Source organism: Pygocentrus nattereri, chromosome 9 (genome assembly GCF_015220715.1).
Source record: "Pygocentrus nattereri isolate fPygNat1 chromosome 9, fPygNat1.pri, whole genome shotgun sequence".
NCBI lineage: Eukaryota > Metazoa > Chordata > Actinopteri > Characiformes > Serrasalmidae > Pygocentrus > Pygocentrus nattereri.
The window spans coordinates 24,436,182-24,461,800 of record NC_051219.1 but is presented as its reverse complement, the minus strand read 5'-3'; the positions used below and the strand labels follow the sequence as shown (position 1 = coordinate 24,461,800).

Sequence of the window (25,619 nt, the reverse complement as noted above, 5' to 3'; positions counted from 1 at the left end):
CTTCGGCGGAAGGCAGGATACACCCTGGATGGGTCGCCAGTCCATCGCAGGGCAGACAGACAGACACAGACAGTCACTCACACCTAGGGGCAATTTAGCACGTCCAATTGGCCTGACTGCATGTCTTTGGACTGTGGGAAGAAACTGGAGAACCCGGAGGAAACCCACGCAGACACGGGGAGAACATGCAAACTCCACACAGAGAGGACCCCGGTCGCCCGGCCAGGGAATCGAACCCAGGCCCTCCTCGCTGTGAGGCGACAGCGCTACCCACCACGCCACCGTGCCGCCCCCTGGCCTTTCACTGAACATAAAATAGTTTTTCAAAAACATTTATTTTGAAAAAGGTCTATCTGTAAAATGACACAGTAGTCTATATTAGTATCATGTAAAACATGTATCAATGTTGATTTAAACACACATGAACATGTTTGTGAAAGATGTTATGAATGTGTCACGTAGACACCCTTCATGTAAGGTGTTACCAAATCGGCCACAACATGTTTATGGCACAGTTGTGTCAGTTTTATAGAGCAGGAATAAAGCAGCATTTTCAACCTCTCTGAGAAACTGTATGAGAAAGAGATTATGTAACATGGCCTCTGTGCTGAGCATCAATAAACACCAAACTGTTATGCTAATTAGGAATGCCTATAATTCTAAAGGGGCAGTGTATTTATATATAGTTCTTCTATCTTAAAGCTGCTGTGATGAGCTTCATTTGCTAAAGTTGTCCTTCCATTTCTTTGCTTTACATTCAAGTTCAAAACATACATTTTGGCCAACTCTGTCTTGTTTGTAGCTCGGAGTTACTTAATTTACATTTATGGCATTTGCCTGATGCTCTTATCCAGAGCAACTTACAATTGGATCATTTTACATAGGTAGGCCAAGGCAGTGTTAGGAGTCTTGCCCAAGGACTTATTGGCATAGTGTAGGGTGTTTACCCAGGTGGGGATTGAACCCCAGTCTACAGTGTAGAAGGCAGAGGTGTTAACCACAACACTATCCAACCACATGTACAATGAATGTACAATGTTCACAGGCTTCTCCACGGACAAAAATCAATCCCTGTAAGTAAAATTCTGACACATTCTCAAAATCTCTGTGTACTTCCTATCAGCTCAGAGATGAATATGAATCCACTCATATTCCAGAAAAGAAGTGATGTCTTCTTTACACAAGAACAAAGTTTCTCTCTTTCTGAGCATCTACTTTCGGTTAACTATAACATTAAATCAGGCCTGCAGATGCTCGCCAGCTTGTTGAATTGCCAATCCAGGTTTGTGAGAACATTTGGATTGAAGTCATTCTCAGGGAGGGAGATGGCATCCAGTTGAGGGTCAATCATGGGTTCTCCTTCATATGCATAACAATGAGGTTCATAGTCACCAAGCTCTTCTCCTGGCGCCTGAAGCTGGAAAAGGTTCTGCAGAGGAGAAAAAAGAGCTCAGGTTAATTCATTCCCATTAATGGCTTTTTTCATCTGGAATCTTTGGCATAATTGCTCTTTTTTATTGTTGGTCCAGAACATTCCAGTTTTAAGGTTTTTGATACCTGCTCAAGATTAGAACTCATAGTACCTAATGGTGCTCTGTTTTTAACACTTGCAGCTGAATGTAACAGAAATAGAGCTAATTCTTCACTCTGGCAGGGTGAGGATAACGTCACCAAGCACTTGTACATCACTAACAAAAGCACCAAACTATTAGACCCAAAACATACTTCACACCAGGATGTGAACACAGACGCTTTGAGCTACACAGATGGTGTTTCACTAATAGTTAAGTTGAGAAATGGGTCCATGCACTGTCATTTGCATTCATGTGAAGTATATTTTACTTTGCAAAGAGTTTGCTAAGGTGACATAAGCTAATTATGGTGCTAATGCTAGGAGTATTAGTATATAAGCAGGTCTCCAAAGAACGAATACTTTTGCTCATGTTTTTACACTGTATAAAAAAAATTAAATATGAGCTTTGTTTGATTTCCTAATGTTTCCTATCAGCCAGTAAGTTGGACTTAAATATAACTAGTGAGCAAACTAGCTAATTAACCCAATTAGGTGCTTTAGAGTGGCATAAAATAACAAAACGAAAAAAAAGTGTTATGGCTGGATCTCAAGCAGGTGGCAGCTAGAATTAGAATCATAAGTTCTACTTGATTCCTGTTTGGGTCCATGTTTTTGAACATGCAGAGGAAATGCCTTCATTAGGTTGCAAAGTTTTTACAGGCAAAAATACACTTAAGGCCCAGACATATGGTTTCTTAGTTGATCTAAAACTTTTTCACAGTACTGTATCTGTCAGTTTCTAAAATGAAAAGTATTTACCCGCTGCAGAGATCTTCTCAACAACTGTTCTTTTGGAAAAGTGCTGTCATAGTAATCCTGCTGGTGCTGGAGTAAAATGAATAAAGTGATAATTTGTGAGTTTATATGTACAAACATATCACTGTGGTCAGAACAAAATCAAACAAACAAAAATTTCTTTAGTTATTTTTCAGTTTTTGACATAATCTGAACATGCCTGTTGTTCTTTACATTGTGTAAAGTGTGTAAATTCCATGATGAATAGAGTAAATTAAATAAAAGAAATCAAAATTACTTGGAAAAAAAGGTTCCATTGACTTATATTAAAAGTAAAGTATATTTTTTCCTTCCCCTGTAAAGTTAGTATTGGTTATTGGAACTAGATTATTTATAAGCACTTTTAGGGCATTTCTATTGGTCCATCTGTAATGAATTTTTGGCACTTTGTAAAAGTCAGCTAGAATTTTCTAATTCTGTAAAAAAGTACAAAATGGTAAAAATGTAGATACTAGATTTTGCTCCAAGAGCAGCGAGATGTATCTTCAAAACACTAACTATAAAGAAGAAAGAAAAGTTTTTTTTTCCAAGACATTTTGGAAAATGTCTATTGGTCTATTTATTATACACTTTTCACACAGTATAAAGAGTAGCTGGTTATGTTATACAAACCACGATGTATTAGATAGTAAGTTAGATTTTCATACATTCTGTTGTATGACTTCCTGCTTTGAAATTCCATCATGTGTTGATATCAAATTGGGCTTTGCCTTTATGGCCTGGATGGACTCCAATTGGGTGATTTTGGCAGGAACCTTTATGAAGAGATAATAAACAAAAATATTATTATTGAAAACTAATACACTATGGTATCCAAAAAGACCAAGAAGATAACTGTACACTTAATTTGGCCCTGTTTCTAAAGTAGCTTCATAAAAGTTTAATTGATTTAGTTTGTGATTACTACACTTCTCATTTATTCTTCTGGATGTACCAATATTTTAATGTTTTAATAATGTAATCTGTATGGTGTGGGCAAGAGAGTGTTTTATTACCTTGCAGTCTGTGCCAAGAGTCTCAGTATTGGACTTGAGGAGACGCCACCCAGGTTCGTCATCTGTCATGATCATTTTTTTCTCGTGCTTGCAGGAGATCAGAAAGGCCATGAGAAGAATAGCTGTCCAAAAAGGAAATACATTCGGAAATACATCAGGTACACCAATCTATAGGCAGACTGCATCTTGAAACTGAAGATAAAATGTAATGTTAACTCTGTCAATAGCTCAACCGTACCTAGAAGAAGAAGAAACGCAAAAATCATGATGCTGACAGCAGTGCTGCCCACCTGGGCACCTGAAGATCTGCGTAGATGACAGTTTGGTGTGCTGGTGCAGTCACACACAGTGACTGAGAGGTTCTGTGTCAGGGAAAGGCCCTGGTTGTCAGATACTTTGATCTGAAGCTCGTGAACACCTGAATAGACAGTGTTCTCTTTCACCAGGTGCACAGTTGTCCCTACAGAGAGAAAGGCATGTCCTTTGAAAAACATACACTAATATTTATATACACAATTACATGTTTTCATGACAACATAATGAGAAAAATGTTGTTTCAGCAAAACTCTATAGCAGTCTCTAAATAGATTTTTATTTGTAAAGCTATTTGTAAGTGATATTGATTCAGATATTGCATGTAGAAATGAATAATTAATAGAAATGCAAAAATCTTATAAGATTTAAAACCTGCTGGGGCAAATTTTCAGAAAATACAAAACTTGTTCAAAAAGCACAATTTTGAATGTTTGCGTGGCTGCATGAATTATTCTTTCATGGAAATCCACCTGGTCTGATCAAGATGTAGTGTTAATTTTATGGTTAAGTCTGTAAAATCATATTAATATGTATCTTTAAAAGCACAACAGGGAATATATCTTAAGGGCCATCTCCTGTAATGCAGCTGTAAACCAAATGGTAAATAAAGCACTGAGTCATATTTAGAGAGCTTTGTTTACCCCTGGTGGGGTCAATACTCCATTTCCCTTTAACATCCCCCAGGAGCTCGTAGGTGAAGGGGCTGCTGTATGGAGGCAGGTCCAGATCCACAGCAGTGATGTTTGTCATAGTGGCCTCATCCGATAAGCACATACCCAGTGTGTTCACCTCAAGTATGGGCAGATTATCATTCAGATCTCCCACTTGGATGATCAAGGTTCCTGTCCCTGTCATAGGAGGCTCACCTGGACGTTGGAGAAAAATGAGTAATATTAGAGTACCATAAAACAGTGAAAACACGATGTGGCTGGTAAATGTGCTGCAGAAGGACCATAAGAAGAGGCTAATGAGAGGTGCACAACCTCAGTAAAAAAGACACTTTTATTTGTATTGTCAGTTTGAAATGCGGTGGTGGGATTAGTTAGCTTAGTTAATTGGCTATTATAGAGTGGAATTTTATGACTGTAGGTGACCATCTCAACTTTTTGGATGTTAGGAAAATGACTTTTCTGCTGTATTCAAATTAAAAGAACATTTCTGAGCAGACATTATGGCCTCTGCTGACTCTTATCCTGCATGACCCTGCAGTATTATGGAAGCATTTGAGTAGCAAATTAAAACTGTAAATGTGATGTGTAAAATGGCAATGTATTTATACTGGATTAAAATCACTTCACAGTTACTACTGTCAGACTGTAAAACTACACACACTGCAGATTCATACTGGATTAAAATATCTCCACAATTATTACTACCAGACTGTAAAACTACACACACTGCAGATTCATACTGGAGTAAAATCATTCCACAATGATTACAATCAGTGCTGTTTCTTACCATTATCCACAACATAGAGGATCACACTGTAGGAACTATTCTTCAACAAGGGTGATTCTCTGTCCAGAACCTTTGCTGTAAACACTTCCCCAGTTTCTGGATCTACAGTTATCCAGTTATCTACATCGTCTCCTTTGGTAAAACTGGGGACATGAAAGAGAGAGAAATATAGAGATTTCAGGCTAAAGTTCTTTCCAGCACAATTAGCTTTTCAACAAATGAAAGTTTAAGGCCAAAGACAGCTACTGTACCACTCACTGAAACTTGCTGGAAAAGGTTTTATCAGGGTCTTTGGCTTCAAGAGTGCACAAGTGGGTTCCTAGTTTGGTGTTCTCCATGATCCCCACTTTTCTAACAGGTGGTACAAACTCTGGAGGGTCGTTCACGTCCTCCACAGCAATGCTGACAGGATACAACTTAGGGAAGCCTGGCAAACTTTTGCCAGGCCCCTCATTGAAGGTCTTTACATCCCATAATCTCTTAGCAGGACGTCCGGTGATTTCACAGGAGAAATATGGCACCTCATTTGCAACACTGATTGACACATTTCTTGAAGTTTGCTCCTCGTAATCCATTGCCTGTGCAATTAAAGAAGAATAAAAGTACCAGGTTCATTAAATCAGTGTGAACTGCATTTTGTCACTTTCGGAACAAAATCTCAAATCTCTAAAATGGTTTACAAGAGAAGAAAAACATTCTTATCTTGTAATGGAGGCCAATGTAATAAGGATTAAAAAAAAGTTATTTTGAAACATTTCTTTAAGACGGTGTAAATTATGCAACAAAGTAAGAAAGACAACTAAAATGTAGATTTTAAAAATGTAACTACTATGATTAAAATGACCTCATAGCATTTCATTTGTTTTTCCTATATTCTGTATTGGCTCAGCTACATTGTAAATGAGGATCTCCCTCAATGTGCTTTGAGGTCAAAAAAAGGTTGATTGATTGAATTTAGTTGCTAATCTGACATCTAATTTAGTACAGCACACTGTAAAAAGTGCACTCTTTAAAAAAGATGGTTCTTCACAAGTTCTTCAGTATATACAATGATTGTATACAACACCATGAACATTCAAAGAACCATTTGCATGTTTAAATTCTGAAATGGTTCACCAGAACCGTTGTGTGCCGTTGTGTGTTTATTGTGTCAGTTGTGCAGGAATATTTAATATAAAGAAAGCTGCAGTTCTCCATTTTATGGAAATGCACAGCTCAGCACAGCCTTCTATGTGGAGAGGAGTGAATAATTTTTCACAGGGGGTCTCATCGCTTCCCTTTCAGTCTTCATTGCTCACTAGCAGCTCAACATTTCCCACACAGAGAGGGGGCAGAGTTCTAGTTTCTCTGATTACAGAATTATGGGGACAAATATTTTATTTGCTTATGTTAACTGAAAATATTTGAGTCGATTACCATTCCAGGGTGGAGAAAGAGGCTATGTAAGCTCCTAAGTCTACTGCTAATTATCTTCATTTCAGAGGTGACACACAATCCTCGACTGAAATCACTTGTGAAACACTTCCACAGCTGTATGACTCAAGTGCATGAGCTAAGAGTCAACACAATGCCATCTACAAATTGGACAAGATAAGACATGATATTAAGGTGCAAATTTGTTTAGCAAACAACAGAACACTCAAATACCTTTAGAACTGTTATCACTCCTTCATTAGTTTTGGGGTCCGTCTCTATTTTGAAATATGTTTCCTTATCTCCATGAATTGTGTATTTAGCTTTCCAGGCTTGTGAACCTGGACTGTCTTTATCAGCTACTTGCACGCGCAGGACTTCCACTCCGCTCTCTCGTTCCTTTACCCTACCAGGGCCCTAAAAAGAGATATGTAAAATATATGTTAGTAAGACCTAAAATAGCAGTCATATGCTGTCAGTGAAACATGAATTAAACAAGAGAACTTCATAAAAAATCTCAGAACCTCTCTCAGAGTATATATAGTGCTGTGAAAAATCATTTACCACTTCCCATTTTTTTCTCCTTTTGCATATTTGTCACAATTGAATGTTTCAGATAATCAGACTCCTTTTAATATTAGACAAGATAACCCAAGTAAACACAAAATGCTTTTTAAATGAGGATTTCATTTATTGAAGGAAAACCACCATAAGAACATCATACCAACAGTGAAACATGGGGGTAGTAGTGTGATGGTCTGGGTCTGCTTTGCTTCTGCAGCACCTGGACTCATAATTGATGGAACCATGAATTCTGCTTTCTATTAGAAAATCATCAAGGACAGCCTGTCAATTAGTTGGATGATCTGAAACATTTAAGTGAGTGGCAAATACATGTTCACAGCACTGTATATTTGCATGCATGGATATTTAATGAGAAAGAACGATTAATGATAACGATAGAAGAGAAGACTACAAATAAAACCAACTAAAATGGAATTTCCTTGTCCAGCAAAGCACCAAATATCTACAAATAGATTAATATGCACTGAAATGACTGCCAAAAAACAAATTATTATAAATTAATTCATTTGGATGACACTGTCTTATACAAACATCAGAAAGAGTGTGATCTGGTGTAGCTTTAGCAACTGAATTGTATGGCTACAACAATCTAAGATCAAAAATATCTCCCTATGTCCCTGATGAAGCACTATTGATGTGTAAAGGGTTTGAAAGCCATTTCAAATGGTACTCAATAATTCACTGTCCAAAACAGTATACAGATATTAGGAATGTTTTACACCACCAACCATCTATCCACGCCAGGCTATCCCACCAAATTCAGGCCAAGATCGAGTTCAAAGATACGGAAGATGGTTTTCCAAAACTCCAGGATAGAGGCAAGTCACATTTTGTATTTATTATATTTTTTAAAATGCATAAAAGCGAAGCTCTTGTTATTGATAAAAGAATGTAGATGCACAACTGAGATTTGCCCGACAACACTGAGGTGAAGATCGAGAAACTAAAAGTGAATAAATAAAGGTAAAGACTGAACACTAAATAAATGAAAAATCTGATATTGTATTTAGTTGTTGAGGCTTCTGTGTAGTTTTCTGATAAAAATATTATAGCACGTTCAAAATGTTCTGCATGTTAATTTTAGCGTATTAGTTCTGCAGCATGTTGACTGGGTTATTCGATGAGTACTCTTATTATGAAGGCGGGCAGGTTTGTGTTCTATTTGATTAAGAAGTACTGAATTAATCTAATGCTGATGGCAGAGGAACCAAGTTACAGTTAGGCATAGAATAAACAGACAAAGCTCTCTTTATGTACGGCGTGGCCGACTATAGCCCTGGGTCAACAAATATGCCTGATTTGTTTCTATATCTGTGTCTGTATCCTTGTGATAATCCAGGACAGAAATACAGTTCAAACATTTCCTGAATCTGTAAAGTCGCCCATTCCATTCCGTCTTATCATGACATCGTATGTGACTCACATCCGGAGTTATGGTGCTATGAAAAGGGACTGAGATGCATGTCATCTGCCTCTCACCATGTGGAACTGGTGGGTTTGTGCATCTATATTCTGTGTGAAACTGACCATTCGACATTAAGGAAATCACTAAGGACTGAAACATCATGCCGGAAACCCTTCATTCTTCATTCAGTCCACATCGGAGAGACGTGTGAAATAAGGTACAGAGAGTTTACAGCTGCTGAAGTTGCTGCAGTGGTTTTGGGAAGTAGTGAAGAAGAAAATGGAGCATTTTAATTTGAAACAAATGAGTATCATGTTATATGAGGAGACTTTAAAGAAGAATTTAAGAAGATGTGCACAAATTGGGATCACAGAGGGTTATTAAAGCACAACGAGTTGTGCATTAGCTGTTCTTTAAAAGCAGTAAACACTACAGTTTTTTTCTTTCTTTGATGCTGAAAAATGAATAAGTTGTACTAAACAATCATTTTGACTGGAGGTAGGTGGGACTTTTGCCCAGAAATGGTAAATGTTTTATGGTTTATATCATTCTGTACTTCAGGGCCTGACCAGCTCACCATCATGGAGCCAATTGTGAATTATGCATTGTACCAGTATTTGAGATCTGTCAAGAAGATGAAGGTGAAGCATGAGTGGACCTTGCATTGACCTAAAACACTTAGACAAACAGTAATAATAAAAAACAAGTAGATCATTAGTGGAATTTGATGTATTCAGTAAAAAGCCTCACATCACAGCTACAGGAGATTGACATACAATCACAAGAAATGCCTTCTGGCTGAGGAGTCAATGCCAGCTATTGCTGGGGTGTAGCGTTTGTTAAGAGTTATTACATAATAATAGGCCTCATTCATCAATATCCTCCTAAGTTTGTTCTTAAATGTGTTCTTGAGAAAGATCCTAAGGAAAAGTCTATGTCAGATTCATGACGTGTTCCTGAACTTCAGAACTGTTCACAACTGTTTCTTTGTGCTCTTGAGTGTGTGCAGATTCTGTTCTTACCTAAGAACAAATCCTAAATTAGAAAACTCTGTTGAGTCTGAATTTCTCATTAGGTTGATTGAATAACTGGCTTTAAATGTAAATATTGTGATATAAACTGAGTCTGTTCTACAGTTTCTCATTAGGTTGAATGAATATCTCTCTCTCTTCATGTTACAGTTCAAATATTTCCTGAATCTGTAAAGTTGCCCTTACACATCATCTGCCTCTCACCATGTGGAACTGATGGATTTGTGATGAAACATGCATTTTGATTTGAAACATATTAAGATCATGCTTTATGATGAGCCTTTAAAGGAGAGTTTATGAAGAAATGCACACATGGAGCAAATGCAGTCAGACCCCAGAGGGCTAAATCATCATTAATAAAAAATTTCAATGCTGTTTGTTGTACTAGTATCATATAAAAGGAAGAGGAAATACCCATACATGCAAGTATGATACATGAGGTGTGCTTACTTTCACTGTAAACCATTAATATTTCTACCTGGAGTTTCTACCTGGTAACTACAGCTATTATGTACTATAATGCACATAATAATCATACTTTAGTAGGTTGCTTATTATTGCTTATTTACATGCATTTCAAAATTTTTAGCACTTACTGTTTGACCTGTGATCTCTGGGAGGTGATTGTTCTTGTCAGTAATGTTCATTGTCACAGTACTTGTGCTGGAGAGCTGCACTTTATCTCCATGATCCTTGGCTTCCACCACAATGGTATATGTGTTTGCCTTCTGGAAAATAAATATAAACGGATTTCGCGCATGAAGCAAGTTAACAAATAAGACACAGAGTCATTTGCAGTCAGTGCATTTATTTACCTCATAGTCCAAACATCCTCGAAAAAAAATTCCTGTAATCGATGCTCCAGTCGGCTCAAGGAAAAACTCCACGTTGTCCGTTTTGGGAGTAACAGAGATGATATTGAAGGAGAAGGTTCCATTTGGAGTTTGTGAGTCATCCTTATCTGTGACATTCATTGTTGCTACTACCTGACCTGTTGAGATTTAGATGACCATCAAGACTGGCAATATGACCGTAACATATTCTGTAAGATTAACCAGTAAACACAGTGCAAAGCTGGATCACCTTGAGCTGTAGACTCATCCACAGTAGCCTGATAGTGAGGTGGACTAAAGACTGGGGCGTGGTCATTAATGTCCAGGATCCTGACCTCAACCCCGAGCCTTGTGTCCACTTGGTTATTGGAGACATTTGTTGCTTCAAATGTTAACTACAACAGGGAGAAAACAATGCAATAAATAATCATAGATTAAAAAGGGATTTTACCATATCTCATCATTTTTAATGGCACTCATTTAAAATGCTGCACAAAATACAATGACATGCAAATCATTAAAACCCTATAGTTTACTGAAAACTAGTACAGCTCATTTTCAGCAATTGAACTTATTATTTCAAAATGATATCTAATTTTCTCAGAATAATAACTTGGAATATTTTTTAAACCTAGGATCCTCCATTTCAACCAGCATCAGCTCAGTTTCTTTTTTATGTGACCTGGTAGAAACGAGCTTTTATACAAAAAGCCTGTTTAGCTTGTGTGGGTCATAAATGTACAATGTGCCTGAGTTAATTTAAAAGGAAGGTCTTTGTAGATAACTCACTTCTTTGGCGACCCTCAGCTGCACAAAGAGTCTGTTGGTATCTGTGCCTTGCCTTGCCCCCGTTTTCAAAATTACATAGTTAGGAAAGAAAGTTGTTTTCAAGATCAAAGATAATTCTAATCAGGTTCCCCAAGTTTGAAATCGTGTTTATAGATATATGTTTATATACTTGAAAACAGAAACAGTCACTTGTGCAGTTACAAAAGAACTGCAGTCAACGTGTATTTTTCCATTTAAAATTAAGCTCCTCACACAAAAAATTAGTCACCTTGCATGTTGAAGGTGGTGACTATTTTTTTTGTCTGGTCACCTTGTGAATAATTCCAGGCAAGAATTGCTTCTAGAAGTCACTGCAGGTCCCTCACAAATCATTTCTGAAAGAAAACTCCACAGGGAGTTCACAGGGGTTATTCACGAGGTGTGAAACACATCGGTGGTCCCTGTCTGTTAGTTTCATGTTTCAGCCACAGTTCTGATGAGAATTTCATGTAAACTGGGATTTTTGCCACTGCTGGTAGATCTTTATGAACGTACATTTCAATACACCTGCAAATTCAGCTATTTCTATCACTCTATGGCCTTTGTCATGCCCAAATGCAATCATTCCTTTTTTTCCAATCATTCACATATGCTTTGTGATCCATTTTCCACACATCAAATGGGACATTCACTGCACTGTACTGCCTTTTCTTAATCTATGATTTATAGACTGATCATCCATTGCAGCACCATCTGCAGGAGCCTGAAGTTACTACCACCTTAAACACGCAAGGTGACTAATTTTTTGTCTGAAGAACTTATGTTCTATTTAGAACAATTTTGGGGATTTGATTATAAAATTGAAAAAGACATTTCAAAATTTTTCAGTATTACAAAAAGTGTAGCTTCTCATTTTGTGACATTTTTTTTTCATTGTCACACAATGTTGCTTTAAGGCAACATGCCCTGAAAAATTCACACATCATAATTCTTTTATAAAAATTGATTGATTGTATGTAAAAAGTGAGTCAAACATGTTCTAAATATTGCTCTCATGGTGCATGCAGTAGAGGGTTAATTAGAATTTGAAAGTGTACAAAAGTTTTTAAACGACCATTTATATAGTTATTGTGGGTTTATATAGTGTGTGGGTGTATATTTATAAATGCTGTACATGGTGTTTAGCTGAATAAATAATGAGCTGTACAAGTTTATGTATACAAATTATTGCAGCAAATTATAATATTAATAGTGACATACATTATATTTCCAAAAGTATTTGCTTATGCATATGAAGTTGAGTGACATCCCATGCTTAATCCATAGGGTTTAACATGATGTCGGCCCACCCTTTGCAGCTATAACAGCTTTAACTCTTTTGCGAAGGCTTTGCAAAGGTTTAGGAGTGTGTTTATGGGAATTTTTGACCATTCTTCCAGAAGAGCATTTGTGAGGTCAGACACTGATGTGGGATGAGAAGGCCTGACCTGCAGTCTCTGATCTAATTCATCCCAAAGGTGTTCTGTCGGGTTGAGGTCAGGACTCTGTGTAGGCCAGTAAAGTTCTTCCGCACCAAACTCGCTCCTCCATGTCTTTATAGATCTTGTTTTGTCCACTGGTGTGCAATCATGTTGGAACAGGAACAGGCCATCCCCCAACTGTTCCCACAACGTTGGGCACAGGAAATTGTTCAAAATCTCTTAGTCTGCTGAAGTATTAAGAGCTCCTTTCACTGGAAATAAGGGACCAAGACCAACACCTGAAAAACAACCCCACACCATAATCCCCATCCACCAAACTTTACACATGGCACAATGCAGTCAGACAACTGCCATTATCGTGGCAACCATCAAACCCAGACTTGGATTCAGCTGCTCAGCCATGGAAAACCATTCCATGAAGCTCTCTATGCTGTTCTTGAGCTGATCTGAAGGCCACGTGAAGTTTGGAGTTCTGTAGCGATTGACTCTGCAGATTGACTCTGTGGCGACCTATATGCACTATGTGCCTCAGCATCTGCAAACCCCACACTGTCATTTTAAGTGGCCTACCACTTTGTGACTGAGTTGCTGTCATTCTCAATCACTTCCACTTTGTTATAATACCACTGACAGTTGATTGCGGAATATTTAATAGCGAGGAAATTTCAGGACTGGACTTGTTGCACAGGTAGCATCCTATCACGGTACCATGCTAGAATTCACAGAGCTCCTGAGAGCGACCCATTCTTTCACTAATGTTTTTTAGAAGCAGGTGCTTGATTTTATACACCTGTGGCCATGGAAGTGATTGGAACACCTGAATTCAATGATTTGGATGGGTGACTGAATACTTTTGGCAATATAGTGTAAGCTTTACATTTTCTCTAGTATGTATACATGATGAAAACATTTTACAGCTAAACATCTGTGTACTAAAAACTTGCTCCAATTAAGCAGAAGAAAATCATACCTGGAGCAATTGAAGAGTCTCGTAGTCCACCTTCTTATGCACCCAAATCTGGCCATTTCTTTGATTGATTTTCAGAACCTCTTTGGGCTCTTTATCAACACCACTACCATGCAGCCTAAAGTTGACCAAATATTTTCTGTCCAGTTCAATCTGCAACAAAAGAATGTGGTGGCTAATTTAGAAAATTGTGCAGTAGAAGAAAATTTAGTTTGCATATTGAATTAAGATTTGTAGATTATTACAGTATCAAGCATTTAGCCTCATTTAAAAAAATCATTGATTTCATAATCATAGATATATACATATATATACATTGCCATCTAAGTGCGATAAAGCGTGGCCACATTTACCCCAAAAGAATAAAAACGGTACGCCTTATGGGTAGTGTAGGGCAAGCAGCTAGACACTGAAAAAAAAGAGCAGGAGTAGAGAAGTTCTTTTTAACCCGTCACCTTTTATTTTCCCACAACGGTGTATTTACAAGCACGCTTTTTAAAACAAAAAAAAACAAACACGACCTCAATCAACAGAGGAAATTAGACTGTGACTGCAAAGTCACATAAGTCTATTCACACAAATAACCCTTACAAACAGGTGTAGCCTAGCACTGCTACCATAAGGGAAGAAGAACCCCAAACTGTGGTTACAGAGCCGTAAATATACAGGTAGCTCCTTCCCTAAGCTATTCCATTCCCCCCACGAGTAGGAAAATAAACCATACATTTCCTATTTACACATTGAAATGATTATGGCACAATATTATACGTGGCCGTCAAAATACAAGGCCATAGAAACAGTAATCAATCACCGTTATTTACAATGTTCACACGATTCACATTTCTCTTTGTATTTACAGGTTCTCACTCCCCTCCTCTACTACAGAGGGTGGACTCGCCCAGGTAAGTAAAAGTCCAGGAGTCACAATCAGTAATCTTTTAGGACCTGAAGGTTAGTATGAGCAGTGCATGTTAAAACAGGTAAGTATGTATACAGTCATTCATAGTGGTAATGTGCTAAGGGGTACCTTGCATCATTACACTAAGTAACTGTGCTGTAAAGATAAGCATGTATTTTTCTTCCAATATTAATTTTTAATCACTCTCAAATTCACTTTAGCCCTGATATGTAGCAAAAAGCCCTCCTAATGACTACTGTAGGTGTTAGTGTAGTGTAAGATTTTTACTATAGATATATAGGTAAAAGTTACAAATAAATATATTAGGTTCTACATATTGATGCTGCTATCATTATGAATGACTTTAGATTTGGTTGGGAAGATTTCACATAACACATAGAAATAATGATGGTGTGAAGGTGTAAATGAAGGTGAAGGAGCTTCCTTAAGTTCTCAAGAGGACGTAAAAAGTTACAGAGCCCAAACAGAGAACTTAAACTACTGTCACCACAGCTGTTTTAATAATGTTTGAGTGAAAAGTTTATGGAAGTTCATAGAGAGGCATGAGGCACGCAAGATTTCTCTTCTCGGACTGATGATGAAGAAGTTACATGAGAAGTGAAAGCAGCAGAGCATCACCGAAAACAATACACAGTGAACCACACCGTAACTATTTCCCTTTCCCCAACCCTCGCTCAACTGCTCTAAAAAGACAGGTACTCATTAAGTTTGCACACAAGCATTTAGACCAATCAGAACCATTGTAGAACAATGTTCTCTGGTCAGATGAAACAACACTAGAACTCTTTGGAAAGAATTCAGCTGTTTGGAAAATAAGGGTTCTGTGTTTGATCCCAAGAATACCAGTGAAGCATGAAGGTGGGAGTATCAGGATATGGAGCTGCTTTTCAGTAAACAGTGCTGGAGCACCACACACCATTGAAGGAAACATGAATGGAGTGACATACCAAGAGAGATTAGAGGAGATTTAATCTCATCAGCCAAGAAAATGAACATTTCAACAAAGATGACAAAAGCACTGATATTATGCAAATAAACTTTTTACATACCACATTATTTTTACTTCATCACCATTATTTACCCTTATTTTAGTCACTCTAATCAACACTCAAAACCCTTTTCAAACAGGTTCTATATATATAATCACATACAACATGTTCTCCATTAGTCTGAAGAACCATTGCACCATGCAATGATCCATTTAGGGATGCAAATGGTTCATTTTTTTATTGTTCATGGTTCTATACAGTATCTTTGCTAAAGAGTCCTTCAAGAACCAGTTACTAGAGTCCATTTGAGGTCATTAACCACATCTGAATGGTTTATTGTGCTTTATGAGCTGAACTCTTACATAATGAGAATATTATATGTTATGGGGGTGTGAAAATCACTTGCATTATTATTAATGAAATATGGCACAAAACACCTCTTGAAGAGCTAGCTATACAAATTATTATACTATTTTTACTAGAACCATGAGCAGAACACTCAAAGAACCATTTGTGTGCATAAATGGTTCTTTACATGGTGATATTATTCTTCAGATTGATGTGTTGAGCAGGGTTTTTCAGACTGATGAATGTGTTGTATATGGTTCTATATAGAACATTTTGAAAAGCCTTGAAACTTGTGTAGCGCTTATTAGTCTCGTATTAGTGATGACTGAAACTACTTTGGAATATGGAATAGATCTTTGACACTCTTATTAGTTCTAAAGCCATCTCCAGGAGATGCTACCTAAAATCTATAGGAATAAAAATATAAAAGTTCAGGCACCTCAGCAGTTTCAGTTTTGTACAGGTAAAGGTTCTTCATTCCACATTTACAACTTTAACAATCTGTTCTGTGTTGAAGGTGATATGAAACTTGATACTCACCGTCCCCAACAAATAAGGGAAAGGGCCGGGGTTTTCTTCTTCAATGTTGAAGCTGTCAATGATCCAGGTTCTCTTCTGCCTGATCCTGCTGTGAACTGCTACAGAGCAGATATACTGAAGAACAGAGAGAAGTTGCTATGAGTTAATCAAGCAAAATTGTAAACGAGAGAACATCTAACTGAACACCAGTGATCTAAAAGCAAAAGGCAGTTTCCTCCCTTTCATTAAATGTAGTTGATTTGACCTCACTCTTACACTATTAAATGATAACTCTTCATATGACAGGAAAAGTCTGTAAGATTTGGTTAGGTAATATAGCTGCAGCCAAAAAATGATTGGTTCAGTGCTCACCTGATACATTTTCAATTAGACATTAGATCTAGAACTATTTACAGCTAGATAGCAAAACCTGAGACATGGAGACACACAATACTTGAAGTTTAATATAAATTAAACAAAATAAAACCTACTTTTACTTTGTCATATGTATGACTAGTAGTAGTAGTAGTAATATTTTTGTTTTTATTCAACCTATATTAATGTTTCATTTCATATAAGCTTTGTATTGTTTACTATGATCCCGTATATCCAGAATTAAATAAATATATGCTTTGCTCAAATTGCATTGTATTAAAATGCTGTTCATGATAAAATTAACAAAGTAAATTACAAAAGATGTAGATCTTGATTAGCCAACACATTTGGTGTCTTTAGGATTGGAGTTACAGGGCTAATGTAGCTTCAAGTAATATAAGCTTATACTGCACCAATTAGCATGGCGCTGCCTGCAAAACCTTTCCCTCTGAGCATCTGGAGTTTATTCCCTCTAATGGACTTGATTATGTGCTTTTTGACATTGTATGTCTCACTGTTTTCTATAAACATGACCTATAGTGCATTAGCATAAAGCTAAAAACAGTAGCAGTAGCCCTCCTAAAGCCTGACGTTTGTACCATTTGGAGAGAAGAACAGAAGAATGAAGTTGGGGACTGATTGGTGTTTGAGAATGACTGATTGATTGGTTTTTTGAAATTTTGCTTCAGTAACCAGTGCTCCACTTGCCCCTGAGGCTAACTCTCCTATTCTGAAACACACAGTATTCACCTTTATGCTGAGTTTTTGAGGCTTTCTCTTTCATTTTTCTATCTTTTGTTATCTCAGACCACACCTTCAAAAATATGGCTGTGGTGTGAGAGGAGCCTGCATGTCTACAGGACAGAATTCTGAGAACTCGGGCTGGAGCTCTGGGCAGTTCTTCTTTAATCTAGAAGACTGAACCTCCCTTTTATGAATAAAGAGACGACTATGGAACTAGGAGGAGATGGTCAGAAGCTATTTAAAACAATAACAAATCTCAATCTGTATGAAATGTAAAAGAGAAACAGAATGAACAAGCTGGATCACGTAGAATGATGTTATTACAAGAAATTTGGCACATCAGTTTTATTTGCCTGTTTAATTTCTCAATGTTCTACATCCATCCATCACTGCTGACTATGTGCTGTTTCCTGTCCAGCATATGCTTATGTTTGAATGGGTGATGCCAAATCTGATAAGCCAAAAAATGATAGTAGAGTGATGTTACTGTACAGGTAGTCATTATTATGATAAAATAACCTGTGAACAACATTAACCCCTTAAAATATGAGGATTGTTACACATTAAACCTTATTATTCAGTAACTACAAGGACTTCAGCATAAATTAGTTGAGCTATTCTTAGGTTATAGAAGTGTGTAATAAATATTTGGGTCTGCCGATAGGCCCTGACCTTTCCCTTAAAAGGTCAGGGCCTATCAACAGACCCAAATATTTATTCAAACAGTTTCATCACTTTGAAGGAAATTCCATAAATTTCCAGGGGACACCATGTATACAAAACAAACATATATTCTTGAAAAAGGTGGTTTTTCAAAGGTTCTGTATAGTGCCAAAAGGGTTCTGCTGTGTTCTGTAGTGTACCACTATCTTTGCCAAAGAACCCTAAGCCATTTTATTTTCTATCCAAAACCACCTGTGAACCTGAAAGCATCTTCTTAGTTTTATATGCAGTGTTTTTCTTTATGTTCCTCTGCATGATCTAGACTCTGTTTTACCCCACATGTAAACACGTTCACTAAAGTAGCTTTTAATCATTTAAGAAATATTGCTAAAGTTCGGCCTTTTCTGTCTCAGAGTGATGCAGAAAAACATGTTCACGCGTTTGTTACAGGCAGACTTGAATACTGTAGTGCTCTTCTTACTGGACTTCCTAATAAAAGTATACATCACTTACAGCCTGTACAAAATGCAGCAGTGCGCATCCTAATCAAAAACTAAAAAGAGAGATCACATCACTTCCATTTTGAAAGAACTGCACTGGCTGCCTGTATCATTCAGGATAGATTTCAAGATTCTGCTACTAGTCTTTAAAGCTCAAAATAAACTAGCACCTGCTTACATCACAGAGTGTCTGTCTGTTTATGTTCCGGCACGTAATCTAAGATCTGCATATAGTGGCCTTCTACAGATACTTGCTGGAAAACACAGAAAACATGGAGAGGCCTCTTTCAGTTATTATGCTTCTAAACTTTGGAACTCAATTCCACCTTTTATCAGACAGTTAAGCTCAGTGCTCACTTCTAAGAAGCACCTAATATCATATCTCTGTAAACTAGCATTTAACTAAAACTGAATGTCTTGCGGTGTTTATCTTTATCTTCTAATTTAATCTTCTTCATTTTCTTCTGATTCTAATTAAATACTAATGATCTCTTCTATAACTGTTTTATCACATGTCTCTAAAGCGGTTTGAGCTGCCACCAGCATAAGTCCATCCATCCATCCATCCATCCATCATCTTCCGCTTCTCCGGGGTTCGGGTCGCGGGGGCAGCATCCTGAGCAATGAAGCCCAGACCTCTCTTTCCCCAGCCACTTCCACTAGCTCCCTGGGAGGGATTCCGAGGCGCTCCCAGGCCAGCTGGGCGATATAGTCACGCCAGCGTGTCCTGGGTCTTCCCCGGGGTCTCCTCCCCGGTGGACTTGCCTGTGACACCTCCCAAGGGAGGCGTCCAGGAGGCATCCTAACAAGATGCCCGAACCACCTCAACTGGCTCCTCTCGACGTGAAGAAGCAGCGGCTCTACTCCGAGTCCCTCCCGGATGACCAAACTTCTCACCCTATCTCTAAGGGAGAGTCCAGCCACCCTGCGGAGGAAACTCATTTCAGCCGCTTGTATTCGCGATCTCGTTCTTTCGGTCATTACCCAAAGCTCATGACCATAGGTGAGGGTGGGAAAGTAGATCGACCAGTAAATCGAGAGCCTTGCCTTATGGCTCAGCTCTTTCTTTACCACAACAGACCGCATTACTGCTGACCCAGCACCAATCCGCCTGTCAATCTCCCGCTCCCTTGTACCATCACTCGTGAACAAGACCCCGAGATACTTAAACTCCTCCACTTGAGGCAAGAGCTCATCCCCGACCCAGAGAGGGCTCTCCACCTTTTCCCGCGTGAGAACCATGGCCTCGGATTTGGAGGTACTGATCCTCATCCCGGCCGCTTCACACTCGGCTGCAAACCGATCCAGTGAAAGCTGAAGTTCACGGCCTGATGTCCCCAATAGGACCACATCATCTGCAAACAGCAGCGATGTGACCCTGAGGTCACCAAACCGGACACCCTCCATCCCCTGACTGCGCCTAGAAATTCTATCCATAAAAATTATGAATAGAATCGGTGACAAAGGGCAGCCCTGGCAGAGTCCAACTCTCACTGGGAAAAAGTCTGACTTACTGCCGGCCATGCGAACCAAGCTCCTGCTTTGTTTGTACAGGGCCTGAATGGCTCGTAGCAAAGAGCCATGTACCCCGTACTCCCGAAGCACCTCCCACAGAATACCCCGGGGAGCACAGTCGAATGCCTTCTCCAAATCCACAAAGCACATGTGGACTGGTTGGGCAAACTCCCATGAACCCTCAAGAATCCTGGAGAGGGTAAAGAGTTGGTCCAGTGTTCCACGACCAGGGCGGAACCCGCACTGCTCCTCCTGAATCCGAGGTTCGACTATAAGCCGGACTCTCTTCTCCAGTACCCCTGCATAGACCTTACCAGGGAGGCTGAGGAGTGTGATTCCCCTGTAGTTGGAACACACCCTCCGGTCCCCCTTTTTAAAAAGAGGCACCACCACCCCAGTCTGCCAATCAAGTGGCACCACCCCCGATGTCCACGCAATGTTGAAAAGGCGTGTCAGCCAAGACAGCCCCACAACATCCAGAGCCTTGAGGAACTCGGGACGGATCTCATCCACCCCTGCAGCCCTGCCGCCAAGGAGCTTCTTAACTACCTTAGCGACTTCGGCCTCAGTAATGGACAAGCCTATTCCCGTGTCCCCAGACTCTGCCTCCTCACTGGAGAACGTGTTGGTGGGATTGAGAAGGTCCTCAAAGTATTCCTTCCACCGCCCAATGACGTCTTCAGTCGAAGTCAGCAGCACACCATCTCCACTATATACAGTGCTAGTGGCACACTGCTTTCCCCTTCTGAGTCGCCTGACGGTTTGCCAGAATCTTTTTGGAGCCGACTTAAAGTCACTTTCCAAGGCCTCACCGAACTCTTCCCACACCCGGGTTTTTGCCTTGGCAACGACTAAAGCCGCAGATCGCTTGGCCTGTCGATACCTGCCAGCTGCCTCTGGTGTCCTACAGGCCAACCATGTCCAGTAGGACTCCTTCTTCAGCTTGACAGCATCTCTCACCTGGGGTGTCCACCACCGGGTTCGAGGATTACCGCCCCGACAGGCACCAACTACCTTGCGACCACAGCTACAGTCAGCCGCTTCAACAATGGAGGAGCGGAACATGGCCCATTCTGAGTCAATGTCCCCCACCTCCCCCGATATCTGGTCAAAGTTCTGACGGAGGTGTGAGTTGAAGATCAATCTGACAGGTTCTTCTGCCAGACGTTCCCAGCAAACCCTCACTATACGTTTGGGTTTGCCTGGTCTGACTGGCATCTTCCCCCACCACCTGATCCAACTCACCACCAGGTGGTGATCAGTTGACAGCTCAGCTCCTCTCTTTACCCGAGTGTCCAGCACACATGGCCGCAAGTCCGCTGACACGACTACAAAGTCAATCATTGAACTGCGGCCTAGGGTGTCCTGGTGCCATGTGCACTTATGGACATCCTTGTGTTCAAACATGGTGTTCGTTATGGACAAACTGTGGTTTGCACAGAAGTCCAAAAACTGAACACCACTCGGGTTCAGATCAGAGAGGCCATTCCTCCCAATCACACCCCTCCAGGTCTTACTGTCGTTGCCCACGTGAGCGTTGAAGTCCCCCAGTAGGACAATCGAGTCTCCAGGAGGAGCACTTTCAAGCACCCCTTCCAAGGACTCTATGAAGGCTGGGTATTCTGAACTGCTGTTCGGTGAATAAGCACAGACAACAGTCAGGACCCGTTCCCCAACCCGAAGGCATAGGGAAGCTACCCTCTCGTCCACCGGGGAAAACCCCAGCATACAGGCGCCGAGTCGAGGGGCTATGAGAAAGCCCATACCTGCCCGCCGCCTCTCACCATGGGCAACTCCAGAAAAGAAAAAAGTCCAGCCCCTCTCAAGGAGATTGGACCCAGAGCCCAAGCTGTGTGTTGAGGTGAGCCCGACTATATCTAGCCGGTATCTCTCGACCTCGCGCACCAACTCAGGCTCCTTCCCCGCCAGTGAGGTAACGTTCCAAGTTCCAAAAGCCAGTTTCAGCAACCGAGGATCAGAACGCCAAGGCCCACGCCTTCGGACACTGCCCGATCCACAATGCACCGCACCCCTACTACTGCCCCTCCCATCGGTGGTGGGTCGATGGGAGGGGGCCACCAGCATAAGTCCTATATGAATTAAAATTATTATTATTATTATTATTATTATTATTATTATTATTATGTATTCCTGGGTTTTGAAAAATATGTAAAAGTCCAAAATCATGTCTCAAAACTTTAGCAAAGACATTAGTCAGCGCATTCATAACCATTTCAAATAATAACTTCCTGAGAGGGAGCTTTTAGGCTGCATTTACATTATAGGCCTCAATGTTCAATTCAAGTTTTTGCTCAGATCTGATATCTCCAGCATGATGGTTCACACTTGTTCAGGTAAGTGACTCAAATCTGTCATTAATGGGGTTGAACTGGCATCCTGAAACGGCCACGTCCTAATCAATAACATCAAGTGAAGATGAACGAATCATGCATCGTATGAACCGCAAACAAACTAACATGCAAAACGAGCCTTTGCTGCAAGGATAATTAACTCAGATCAGCTGACTGAACACTGAATGACAGCACATTTCAATCTGAGTGTTCTCATTAAGGTCACATGGCCAATAACTAGTACATACCTGATCTAGGACCACAAATGAAAGTGTCTCAGGTTTGTTTAGAAAAGATCAGATTTGTGTGTCCACACAGGTCTGAACACATCAGAGTCATGTTAGGGCAAAAAATTGGATCTGTGCCACTGAACTTGGTAATGTGATCGTATCTTTAGAGGGGGCTGTTTGTTTCCTATCACCACCTCTGTGAACAATTCTGGCTCAGTAAGTTACTCTAGAACAGAGCATTTCACACCAAACCACTCTGAATCCACTTTGAATAACACAGCTTAACCATTTAATTATAGAGACATTTTGAAATAAAGGTAATGTTCATTTTGCTGTACCTTTGATGTGATATTAAGTAAAAACTATTTGCTCCAGTTGTTCCTGCCAGTTCAAGGATCAATAATTCTAGTTTTTCAAGAGCAACACTTTTAGCGAAGGGAGTGGTGTCAGTTTTAGCTTTGTCTGCTAAATCAAACAACACTGACAGCAGAACATTACATTATACATTATACTCAGGAATGGATCATTACTGTACATTCAGTCTTAATAAAAGGTTCCTTAGTGGTTCTTGGCTAGGAAACACCTAGAAGTGGTAGAGCAACTCTAATTAATGTGGAGATTCCTTAAAATGTTCCACTAAAGGTTCTTTAGGGAAATAAAAGTGGTTCTTTTCTCTATTGGCATCTTTGCTTTTAAGAGTTTGTTGCAAGGTTCTTAGCTTGGATATATGAATCTAAGAACTCCAGAACTTTAATTTCACTCTTTAAAAAAGTTCTTCACACTCACACTTCTGATGTATAAAATTATTCTTTGAAGAATCTTCAAGCAAAAGTGTCTCTTCAATGGCATCACTATAGTGAACAATTTGTCACCTTTGTTTTTCAGAGTGTAAATTTGTAGCCTCTTAAATCTGTGGTTCTAAAATTCACTTTGTCAAAATTTTTCGTAACTTTCATATTTCATAAGCTACATTCAAAAGGTGGGTGTCATATGAGAGCTGTAACTGTTTTCTCTCCAGTCAAATAGATGGGTAATGTAACTTTAGACTATTGAAAGTCGACCCATTGTCCCGCAAATCTGGGCTATAAACTATAAACAGATGGCGTCTCTTCAGTGACATACTCTGTAAAAATAATTTTTATAAAATAATACAAAAAGTGTCTAAGATTTTTGGCTTTCAGCAGTAAATTGTAAGCATATAGCAATATATATAGACCATAAAACTGTCCAGGGTGTATCCTGCCTTCCGCCTGATGACCACTGGGATAGGCTCCAGGACCCCCTTGCGACCATGACGGGGAAGCAGCTTAGAAAATGGATGGATGGATGGATGGATGGATGATTTGTTTGGCTTTAAAAAAGTAACAGGCTAGTTCTTCTTTGATGACTGTAAAACTCTGACTGCTAGTAACACATTTGAATGTTCTACCATCTCATGAGTCCAGCTGTGTTCAAAAGTTAGTGTCTCCTACTGTATGTACATTCACCCAGCGGTCAGCCCTGACTGCACTGCAGAATATAATAATATGATTGGTTGTAATAATAGAAACCAGAGCCCAGATACGACATCAAGCACAGGTACTCACCACAGCAAGGAAGAGAGCAAGAGTTAGTTTCCTCATATTGTATTGGACAGTCGTGTGTGATCATGTGGCAGAGAAAGAACTGCTCTTTCCTCTCTGCAGGTTCCACTGCTATCCATTGCTCTTACAGTAAAGGGTGAGGGGTGGGTATTCTAATGAAGGAGGCCTGCCAACATGACATCATAAACCACACACACACACACACACACACACACACACACACACACACACACACACACACAGTCCTCTCTCTCTCTCTCTCTCTCTCTCTCTCTCTCTATATATATATATATATATATATATATATATATATATATATATTGTGTGTACACTCTTGTATGACAGAGAAACAGGCAGCTACTCAGCACTGTCAGGTCTTCCTGAAGGACTGAGCTTCATTTAAATTAACTAAGTTTGTTAAAGTGTTACTCAAGAGACAATAATATAAAACGTGTTTTTATATTATATTAATATAATAATATTAATGTAGGGGACAAACAAAGGCACATGAGTGGTTTTAAGGTCCAATTGTAAACCTCAAAGTTGAAAAGTTCTTATTTGTATCTTTTTCATAAACGAATGTTTTAAAACAACAACAATAAAATAAAAGCCCTGAGGTGAGACGGGGTGTGTGGAGTTAATACAGCTTAGAAAATATAATTTCAATGAATTATAATACAGTTATTTGTTTAGTATAATATAGTAGTAACTGTATAATACAGTTAGTTGTTTCCTGGCTAAAGGTACTGAGATCTACACATGAGGGTTCCACCAAGTGACAAGAGGGGCACTGCCACAGTGACAGTTGACTACCTTTATGTCTGAGAGTGAACGGAAATATTTAAAGGGCAATTCCAGTAATTAAAAAAAAATATTAATAATTTAGAGACTGTAGATCTGTAATTTAGAGACTGTAGAAGTCATTCAGAGTGGTATGAAATTAAATGGATTAGAACATTTACAGACAGAAATAACAGTTATAAAAGCAGAATCATATTTCATTTAAAAATGCTTACTTGAAATGTTTAGTGTAGTGCTGAATGAATCCTTTATTTTTGGTTTTCCTTTAACTTATTTTTCACTTGCATCACATTTACAGTTGAAATAGAGGAGATTAGTTTTTTTAAATGACCACTAATGCTGTGCAGGTGAGTGTGGAGTCACAGTATACAGCTGTTATTTTACTGTTACTTACTGTGACTGGCACAGTCATATTGTGTAAAATGAAAAACAGTAAATAAAAAGTTTTCTTATCAGTCTGAAT

General features: G+C 39.2%; 1 protein-coding gene across 1 annotated transcript; it reads right to left on the bottom strand.

Annotated features, from left to right (window-relative positions):
* Positions 1-947: 947 nt before the first annotated feature.
* LOC108415973 (cadherin-like protein 26) lies at positions 948-24,461 on the bottom strand. The gene is made up of 15 exons (XM_037541166.1): positions 24,359-24,461; positions 16,416-16,529; positions 13,623-13,772; positions 10,654-10,798; positions 10,386-10,561; positions 10,167-10,298; positions 6,784-6,966; positions 5,395-5,714; positions 5,137-5,279; positions 4,320-4,544; positions 3,602-3,823; positions 3,364-3,485; positions 3,016-3,123; positions 2,333-2,398; positions 948-1,429 (listed from the first exon to the last, which is right to left on the bottom strand). The coding sequence occupies exons 1-15, from the start codon at positions 24,392-24,394 to the stop codon at positions 1,226-1,228; spliced, it is 2,346 nt and encodes a 781-aa protein (XP_037397063.1). The 5' UTR covers positions 24,395-24,461; the 3' UTR covers positions 948-1,225.
* Positions 24,462-25,619: the final 1,158 nt, after the last annotated feature.

Bases quoted from the DNA above. Each gene is read 5' to 3' on its own strand.
- LOC108415973 (XM_037541166.1), bottom strand. From the start codon at position 24,394: ATGAGGAAACTAACTCTTGCTCTCTTCCTTGCTGTG. The intron at 5,280-5,394 runs GTGAGTGGTACA...TCATGTCCCCAG, and splicing joins ACCTTTTCCAGCAAGTTTCA to TTTTACCAAAGGAGACGATG. The intron at 3,124-3,363 runs GTAATAAAACAC...CTCTTCATAAAG, and splicing joins CTCTTGGCACAGACTGCAAG to GTTCCTGCCAAAATCACCCA.